At 27.8% G+C, this 10,035-nt stretch overlaps 1 protein-coding gene across 1 annotated transcript; it reads left to right on the forward strand.

The window, feature by feature from the left end:
* The first annotated feature begins 1,099 nt into the window (after nucleotides 1-1,099).
* LOC136207291 (sugar transporter ERD6-like 5) lies at nucleotides 1,100-9,041 on the forward strand. Its single transcript, XM_065998577.1, has 18 exons — nucleotides 1,100-1,171; nucleotides 1,288-1,350; nucleotides 1,443-1,532; nucleotides 1,629-1,688; nucleotides 1,766-1,831; nucleotides 1,921-1,986; nucleotides 2,076-2,151; nucleotides 2,257-2,321; nucleotides 2,432-2,524; nucleotides 2,856-2,936; nucleotides 3,061-3,145; nucleotides 3,234-3,277; nucleotides 3,361-3,423; nucleotides 3,500-3,559; nucleotides 8,219-8,275; nucleotides 8,371-8,430; nucleotides 8,713-8,827; nucleotides 8,908-9,041. Exons 2-18 carry the CDS (start codon nucleotides 1,321-1,323, stop codon nucleotides 9,039-9,041), a joined length of 1,245 nt encoding a protein of 414 aa, XP_065854649.1. The 5' UTR covers nucleotides 1,100-1,171; nucleotides 1,288-1,320.
* Nucleotides 9,042-10,035: the final 994 nt, after the last annotated feature.

A 10,035-nucleotide genomic window follows, 5' to 3' on the forward strand; every position in this document is an offset into this window, starting at 1 on the left:
ATAGGTTAGGGGCCAAATATGATCAAATAATAGGTCAGGGGCCAAATACATAAATTTTGAATAGTTCAGGGACCAAAAAGTACTTTAAACCCATTATAAAATATTTGGTCGGAATTTTGTTGTGAGCACATGATACAATAAAATAAAATAACCTAATACTAACACATGTCATATATAAATTATGGTTGCATCCATTGCATGCACACATATATATATATATAGTATTATATTGGTTTAATACATCATTTGTTCCCTTAACTTATCCAAAATGGTTGATTAGCCCCCTAAAATTTCAAAGTGTCTCGACAGCCTCCTGAACTTGTATAAAATGTTCAGTTAGCCCCTGAACTTGCGTAAAATATAATCAATTAATCATTCGGTTGTAAAATAGTAAGTCAAATGCGAAAGATATGTTACACGTGCTTTAAAATGTTATTACATACTTCACAAAAGAGATTAAAACATGTTAAAAAATAATTTCTTACCTATTCAACTATAAAACATTTTCTTCTCTAATATTATAATCGCATATCCCAACCTTGGTAGTTTTACTTTTTTAAGATACGTGCAACATATCTTCCGCATTTAACTTACTTCTTTTTTTTTACAACCGAGTGATTAATTGATTATATTTTATGCAAGTTCGGTGGGCTAACTGAACATTTTATGCAAGTTCATGAAGCTATCAAGACACTTTGAAAGTTCAGGGGCCAATCAACTATTTTTGACAAGGTCAAATGGCAAATAATGTATTAAGCCTATTATATTAATGTTGTTAAACATGATCACAATCGTATGACGGTATTTTATAAAAAACAAAATAACCATAGCGAACACCATAAAGCTTATATAAATATACTACTACTGTTTCCACTTTCCCGTATGACTTTAATTTGATTTCTTTCACACTTTCACTGAGTTTCACTCACTTTCACATTTCCTCAACTCTCCACTTCTTCGTTATATTTCCTTCAACTTCTGAATCATTCCATTCATTTAGTTTTATCACTCTGAGAAAATGGATCAGGAAAACTCAAATTATAAAGTTTCCTTGACGAGTCCTCTGCTCGGTGACGGAGCCGAAAAGCCGGTGAGCGGTGGCTCAGCCACTGGCATTCTACTTTTTAGCTCTTCCATCGCTGTTTGTGGTTCCTATGCCTTTGGTGCCGCTGTAAGCAAGCTCATCTTAATTAATTACAATTAAAATATATACCTCTTTATTTTAATTAAAGTTCCAATGTTGTTAAAAGATTTTTTTTGTTTGTTTTTTTATTTATTTATCTAAAGCTGGGATATTCGTCGCCTGCTGAAACTGGGATTATGGACGATCTTGGTCTTTCTATAAACCAGGTTAATGATAATAATTTTCAAATTTAAAGTAATTATAATCATTAATCAGTGAGATTTAATTGATTTGTTGCTGTGAATTTAATGTAATTTAGTACTCGGTTTTTGGCTCAATTTTGGCGATTGGAGCAATGTTGGGGGCTGGAATTAGTGGAAAGATTTCTGATTTTTTTGGTAGAAGAAAGGTTTGTTTTTAATAATCATTCTGAGATTTTTTTTATTAATGTTCAAATTTTGCTTAGTGTTAATAATTATTCTCTATAATTAATTATTTATATTAGGCAATGGGAATTTCAGAAATAATCTGCATTATGGGTTGGCTTTCAATCACATTTACTAAGGTTAATTAAGTTAATTCCTTTCTTATTCAAATTAAACTTAATTTCAAATTAATTTTTACTAATTACTTTGTTGACAGAGTGCTTGGTTACTTAACCTTGGAAGGCTTTTTACTGGATGTGGTGTTGGACTTCTTTCTTTTGCGGTAGTTTCTCAGGGCGAAAAACAGTACTGATGATTTATTTTTAGTCATATTAAGCTTTTATTAATGAGATGTTACGTCTAAATTTATAGATACCGGTGTACATAGCGAAAATAACACCCAAAAATCTTAGAGGAGGTTTTGCAGCTCTTCATCAGGTAAACTAATTAAGCTAAAATTAATTATAATTAGAAGTACTAAAATCAGAAGAAACAATTTATTTTTATTGTATGATTTTTTTTATCAGTTCGTCCTGTCAGTTGGTACGGCATTAACATACTTTATCGGAGCTGTTGTCTCTTGGCGTATTTTGGCTCTCGTAGGTAATTTAATTTAATTAGTCCGATATTAAACAAGATAATATTTATTTATTTTTCTTAATTAGAATTACATATATATGTATTAATTGTTTAATTTCATACATATAGGAATTATTCCTTGTGTAGCACAATTTTTAGGTCTATTCATCATTCCAGAATCTCCAAGATGGCTGGTAATTAATTACTTAAGTTATTTCATAAAAAAAAATTTAATTAAGTTATAATTTATAATTAACTTCTAATGTCACAATTAATTCAATGAAAAAAAAAAAAATTGTTGCAGGCAAAAATTGGTCTACAGAATGAATCTGAAGCTGCTCTAAGACGACTTAGAGGTGAAAATGCCAATATTTCTGAGGAAGCAAATGAAATTAATGTAATATAATTTCCACCTTTATATTCATTAGAAAATAAATTATATTCTTAGGAAAAGTAAAAATATATATATATATATATATATATATATATTTTACAGTCCAACATCATAAGTTATTTTAGTGTTTCATAATATTTAATAAATTAATTAGTTACATGTTATAGTTAAAAGATGAATAATGTAACATGTAATTATATTCACTCTGTTAAACTAAAATAATATAATACTATATATTAACATAATAACATCAAATAACTATACATTAATCTTTTTTTATCAATTTTTAATAATTAGTTTATCAAAATAATATATAATGATGTTTATTTGCCAGGAATATATAAAAAATCTTTCGTTGGTTCGGGAGGGTAGAATTTTAGACTTATTTCAATGGACATATGCCCGGTCACTGACTGTAAGTCTTAATTGTCACATTTATTTTAGTTTATTTTATTTTATTGAGAGAGAATTGAATTATTTTTTCTTAATTTTTCTTAATTATAATGATTAATTTACCTAATCTTTGTTTATAATTGCAGGTGGGAATAGGGATAATGTTACTACAACAATTTGCAGGAACTAATGCTATTAATTTTTATGCCAGTTCTATTTTTAATGAAGCTGGTAATTAAATATAATAATATTATTATTATATTATCTGAATCAGTCTACTCGAAATATAATTTTCTTTTTTTTTTTTTACAATTGACAGGTTTTTCAGCTGACATTGGAGCTGTAGTAATGGCTGTTATTAAGGTGATTTCTCATATATCAATGGGAAATATAAGTATATAGTATAGTTTATAATTAATGTGATTTATAACAATTTAATTATACAGATTCCAATGACAATATTGTGTGTTTTTTTAATGGATAGAACTGGAAGAAAATCACTCCTTCTGGTAATTAAAAGTTACTCTTATAATGATGTATCAATAGATGTAAAAAACATTGAATTGTATCAATTTTTTTTGTTAGGTATCTGTATTGGGAACATGCTTAGGCTGCTTTCTTGTTGCCTTGTCATTCTCCTTACAGGTATATTTATTTCTTTTTGGGTAAAATAATAATAAAAAGACCTTCTGATTTATTCATTGGATTTGTGAATTGTGAATTCGGTTGTGAATTGTGAATTCGGTTATGTAGTTTAAAAGTTTACAAATATAGATATAAAGACTAGTACCAATGTACCATCAAGAATGGTCAATTTTTATTTTATTTACTCCAACAAAGACCACAATGATGCTGATTTGGTTTCGATTGAGAAAAAAAAAAGCTCCAATCAATCAAAGGTTGACTCTCTAGTGTGAGTTCGAAATTGCTTCATATTGAAAACATGGACACAATTTTAGTATTTCTTACGTTAGTAGTGCTGGAAATAATTATTGTTAATTATCTCTTTACCTATTATCAGATACTAACGGATAACTAATGGGTTTGTTTAGAGTTATTTAATAACTAGTGTTTATGTTTATATGTATTATATATAATCAATTCTAGTTAAACTCTAACTCATGTACATGCCGTCTTAAACTTTTTGGGGTCCCTGTGCTAAATGTTTATCAAACCCTTAAATATCTAATAGAATTTTGTGTTAAGAAAATATAAAAAGAAATGAATGAATGATAAGATTATGAATTTTGAATGGTTGAATATCTAAATCATATATGCACTCAATACAGTGAAAGAGTGTAAATACATCTTATTATATTATATATTTTTTTCAATTTACGCTAATACCTATATTTGACTAAGCACGTCTTAAAATTTGGGCCCTTTATGATTGTGAGCCCCTATGCGGGAGGCTTCCTTGCACACCCTCATCTACCCCCTACTCATGTAATCCATTGTATATAGAAGGCTCTTTGATCAATCTGTTTGAGGAAAATTCATTAAACACTTTATCTTTTATATCTATCTCCATTGTATATTCAACAAGTAGTACAATATACAGGTAAATCGCATCAATAGTCACTAAATATCGAGTCGGTTTTAAAAAGTAACTTTGTTCTATTTCAATAAATTTGTTTTAAAAAAAAAATCACTCAAATATTAGCGTGGTTTTCACATTGGAAATAGATTTTAGACGTATAACATCCACATGATATACCATGTACGAGTATGCCACGTGACAATTTGTAGGAATTAAATAAGTACATATTAAACATAGTTTTTTTTACTACCAACTAACTGTAATATCATTCGTAAAAGTCAATCACTTTCAACTTGACTATCATATTACTGTTTTAAGTTTTTTTATTTTTGTTTGTTTAAATTGGTCGAAATGATTTTTTTAAAATAAAAATGAAAGTCGAGTGACTTTATTAAAATAAAATAAAGTAAATATTCTTTTAATGAATGTTATTATTCCTCAAAATCAATTTCATGAATTGGTACTTATTGGCCAAAATTAATTAGGAGATGCAGCAGTGGAAAGACTATTTCACCCCTCTTTTTGTGTTCATTGGTATAACTGTAAGTCATTAGTAATTTACCCTTTTTTTCCTTTTTTTTTAAAAAAAAAAAACATCCTTAAGAATAACTGATAATATTTGTGTTGATTTTGGTAAATAATGCAATTATCAGATATATAATGCATCATCAGGACTAGGACTTGCAGGAATTCCTTGGATTATCATGTCTGAGGTTTGTTTAATTTATCAAATTAACTCATAAAATTCCAATATTTATATATATTTAAAAGTTTTTATAAAAATATATATTTCAGATATTTCCTATAAATATGAAGGGTTCAGCTGGTAGTTTAGTATCTCTGATAAACTGGTTTAGTTCTTGGATCGTTGCCTACATTTTCAATTTCATGATGCAATGGAGCTGTTCTGGTAATTTATATTTTTTTATTTACTTTTTTTCTTTTTTGGCTTAAAGCACTATTTTGCCCTTGATCTATCCAAAATTTTGTCATTTGGACCCTGACTTATTATTTGGTCACATTTGGTCCTGATCTATTCCAAATTGGTGAACTTTCACCCAATTTGAATTCAAACTTAATTGAATCATTATCTCATTGATAAGTAGTAATATTTTGACATTTGAATTTAATAGATTTTAGTTTAGGATTTGTTTTTTTTTAATCTAATTAATTATTCCCACATAATATGGAAAAAAAACTTTAAGAAATATCACGTTTCAAGTTTAAATGTCAAAATATCGTTACTTATCAATGAGATAACGATTTCGTTAAGTATTCATACGAATTGGATGAAATTTACCAAATGGAATAGGTTAAGGGCCAAATGTGATCAAAATAATAGGTCAGAGGCCAAATGACATAATTTTGAAAAGATCAGGGGCCAAATAATGCTTTAAGCCTATTTTTTTTTCATGCAAATTATAACAATTTCTTTCTTGTTTTAGGAACATTTTATATATTCTTAGGAATATGTTGTGTAGGTGTTGTATTTATTGCAAAAGTAGTACCTGAAACTAAGGGAAAAACGCTTGAAGAAATACAGGCACTGATGACACAACCATTCACTCATATTGTCTGAATGAAAAAATTTATTTTTACTTGTCATAATATGTAATTGATGTCTAGTTGATTTATATGTAATCCTGAAAAGTGTAGTATTTTTTATAGAATAATGAAGGAAAAGGAAATGAAGCTTATTTTATTTATAATTATCTCAAAATACAACACGTTTATGGTGTAACACCCTGGTCCAGTACCATACTTTGGGTCTCACTGCTTTAAAATGTTTATGTATGCATTGGATTTCCATCGTACTAATAAGTTCCGATCACTCTCTCCAATGTGAGATTCAGTTCATTCCTGCTATCATCGTCATCCTTTAGAACCGCTATAGACCTGGCAATTATCGTGTTTCGTGTCAAAATCGTGTTATCTCATATTTATGTTCCATATGGTTTTATATGTTATAAATGCTAGAAAAATGATTTTCGTGACAATCGTGTCGTGTCAGTTGGGTTGGCTTAGAGGTGAAAATGCCAACATTTCTGAGGAAGCAAATGAAATTAATGTAATATAATTTCCACCTTTATATTATTACAAAAAAAATTATTATTTTTTTACAGTCCAACATCATAAGTTATTTTAGTGTTTTCGTAATATTTAATAAATTAATTAGTTACATGTTATATTTAAAAGGTGAATAATTTAGCATCTAACTAATTCATTCTGTTATACGTCATACTAAAGTAATATGTGTCAGATATTATCATAAGATAATATGATTGAGCCTTAACTACCGGTTTAAGCTTTTAATTCAATTGATTCCATAATAATATATATTAACTTTGAATAACTATATATTAATTTTATTAATATCAATTTTAATAATTAGGTTACCAAAATAATATATAGTGATATTTATTTGACAGGAATATATAAAAAATCTTTCATTGGTTCGGGAGGGTAGAATTTTAGACTTATTTCAATGGACATACGCCGGTTCACTGACTGTAAGTCTTAATTGTCACTTTTATGTTATTTTATTTTATTTTATTGAGAGAGAATCACATTAATTTTTCTTAATTATTATGATTAATTAACCTAATTAATCTTAGTGTTTATAATTGCAGGTGGGAATAGGGATAATGTTACTGCAACAATTTGCAGGAACTAATGCCATTAATTTTTATGCCACTTCTATTTTTTATGAAGCTGGTAATTAAATATAATAATATTATTAACTGAATCTCTCTATTCGAAGAGAATTTATACGGTGTGCCTGGCATACCACATCAACGAAATATAAATTGTTCAAATTACCTAATTATTTTTATGAGAATTGACAGGTTTTTCAGCTGATATTGGAGCTGTTGTAATGGCTGTTATTAAGGTGATTTCTCATATATCAGTGAGAAATATAATATATAGTATATATTTAAATATAAAGTATAGTTTTTAATTAATGCGATTTATAACAATTTTATTGTACAGATTCCAATGACAATATTGTGTGTGTGTTTAATGGATATAGAACAGGAAGAAAACCACTCCTTCTGGTAAAAAAAATTTAAAGTTACTCTTATAATTATGTATTAATAATAGATGAAAAATACATTTGAATTTTATCAAATATTTGTGTTAGGTATCTGTATTGGGAACATGCTTTGGCTGCCTTCTCGTTGCCTTATCGTTCTCCTTACAGGTATATTCAATTTTTACGTTAGTGGTATTTATACGAGTGAATTGCACCAATAGTTACTGAACTTTCAGATAGATCACTAAACTTTATTTTATTTCAATAAAGTTATTTAACTTTAATTTTTATTTCAATAAAGTCATTTTAACAAATTCAGATAAAAAAAAATCACTTAAATAATGACATGATAATCATATTAAAATTAACTCTCCTATATGTAATATGACAACTATGTGACAGCTCAATTAAGTACATAATATTATTATTTTTTGTCATCTAACTACCATTACATATGTAAAAAGGTAATCATTTTCAACTTGTTTGTCATGTTAATATTTAGGTGATTTTTCGTGTCTAAAATGATCGGAATGACTTTATTAAAATAAAAATGAAAGTTCGGTAACTTTTTTTAAGACTAATTCCAAACTTAAGTTACGAATCGATACAATTAAATTAACCCTGTATTATACTTCCCAAAACCATTAAGGTCAGACTTGAACCTAAATCCTTATTTTTATGAATGTTGTTTTTCCTGAATTGTTACTTATTCTTGACCAAAATTAATTAGGACCTGCCGCAGTGGAAAGACTATTTCACCCCTCTTTTGGTATTCATTGGTATAACTGTAAGTCAATAATACTTGACCATTTTTTCCCTTATTTATCCTTAAGAATAACTGATAATTTTTGTGTTGATTTTGATAAATAATGTAATTATCAGATATATAATGCATCATCAGGACTAGGACTTGCAGGAATTCCTTGGATAATAATGTCTGAGGTTTGTTTAATTTATTAAAATGTAAAGTAAAACAAAAAAAAAAAATTATCGTGCTTTCACATTTTGTCAAATAAGTATTTATGAATTTATTTTTTTCAAACGGGACTGAGGTTTTTGTTTCAACAAATGATGATTTTGGAAAATAAAAAATTTAGTTCTATAATAAATGTAGTACTAACGAACTTTAATTCTTGGAATTTTTCATTTTGAAATCGTTCACAGTCGTTTTTATATTGTCAAACTAAAAGATACTCGTTTTATATATGTATATATATGTTTCAGATATTTCCAATAAACATGAAGGGTTCAGCTGGTAGTTTAGTATCTTTGATAAACTGGTTTAGTTCTTGGATCGTTGCCTACATTTTCAATTTCATGATGCAATGGAGCTCTGCTGGTAATTTATATTTTTTTATTTACTTTTTTTCTTTTTTGGAGAGCTTAATGCAAATTATAATTTTATTTTTTTTGTATTAGGAACATTTTATATATTCTTAGGAATATGTTGTGTAGGTGTTGTATTTATTGCAAAATTAGTACCTGAAACTAAGGGGAAAACTCTGGAAGAAATACAGGCACTGATGACACAACCATTCACTCATATTGTCTGAATAAAATATTTACTTATCATAATATGTAATTGATGTCTAGCTGATTTATGTGTAATCCTGAAAAGTGTAGTCTTTTTTTATAGTATAATGAAGGAAAAGAAAATGAAGCTTATTTTTATTGATAATTATCTCTGAATATACACTACGTTTATATGATGTAACACCTTATCTCAATACCATATCATGTAGATATTGTCTACTTTGTACCAAATCTAACTCTTTGGACTTCACGGCTTTAAAACGCTTCTACATGTATTGGATTCCCATCATATTAATAAGCTTCGGTCACTCTCTCGTCATTCCTTAGGGTCGTTCTTTACTCAGTCCTTCTACCCTGACACCAACCACTTCGGACCAGTTCATTACATATGGTTTAATTAAATGGAAAGGTTTTGAAGGTTTTGTACATGAAAATTTTGAAAGAGTTAAGGGGGCGTTTGGTTTGGGGTCTTTATGAATGGGAATGGGAATGGGAATGAGAGGGTTTCATTCCCTTTGTTCTTGTTTGTTTACAAAAAAAAAAAAAACTTATTCTCTTTTTCCATTTTAGGTTAAGCCATTACCTCATGCCCTCTAGGGAATTGGATTCCCTTTACCCCATTCCCTTTCCTAAACATATCCAAACACATAGGGGAATTAATGGTTATTCCTTTCATTTCCTTTCCTTTAGTTTTCCTTTCTTGATTCCTTTTCCCTTACCCCTTGTGAACCAAACGCCCCCTAACTATAGATATATAATATTTATAAAATAGAAATAAGGGATGTTTGTTTCCCTATTTTAAAGTTGTTGTTTGTTGTTTTGTTCTACCAAGCAGATAAAATAATGTTTGTGTTGGGGTAATTTAATTTTTGTATTTTTAGCATAGGTTATAATTTTATTCCATAGTTAATTTTATTTAATTAAATTCATTTTGTAATAAAATAAAAATATGATAAGAAATAATATAAAAAATTATTATCACAAAAAACAGAAAAAAAAGTTTATTTATTACAA

The sequence above is a fragment of the Euphorbia lathyris genome, chromosome 9, assembly GCF_963576675.1.
Source record: "Euphorbia lathyris chromosome 9, ddEupLath1.1, whole genome shotgun sequence".
NCBI lineage: Eukaryota > Viridiplantae > Streptophyta > Magnoliopsida > Malpighiales > Euphorbiaceae > Euphorbia > Euphorbia lathyris.

Bases quoted from the DNA above. Each gene is read 5' to 3' on its own strand.
- LOC136207291 (XM_065998577.1), top strand. From the start codon at position 1,321: ATGGACGATCTTGGTCTTTCTATAAACCAG. The intron at 1,351-1,442 runs GTTAATGATAAT...AATGTAATTTAG, and splicing joins TTGGTCTTTCTATAAACCAG to TACTCGGTTTTTGGCTCAAT. The intron at 8,431-8,712 runs GTTTGTTTAATT...TATATGTTTCAG, and splicing joins CTTGGATAATAATGTCTGAG to ATATTTCCAATAAACATGAA.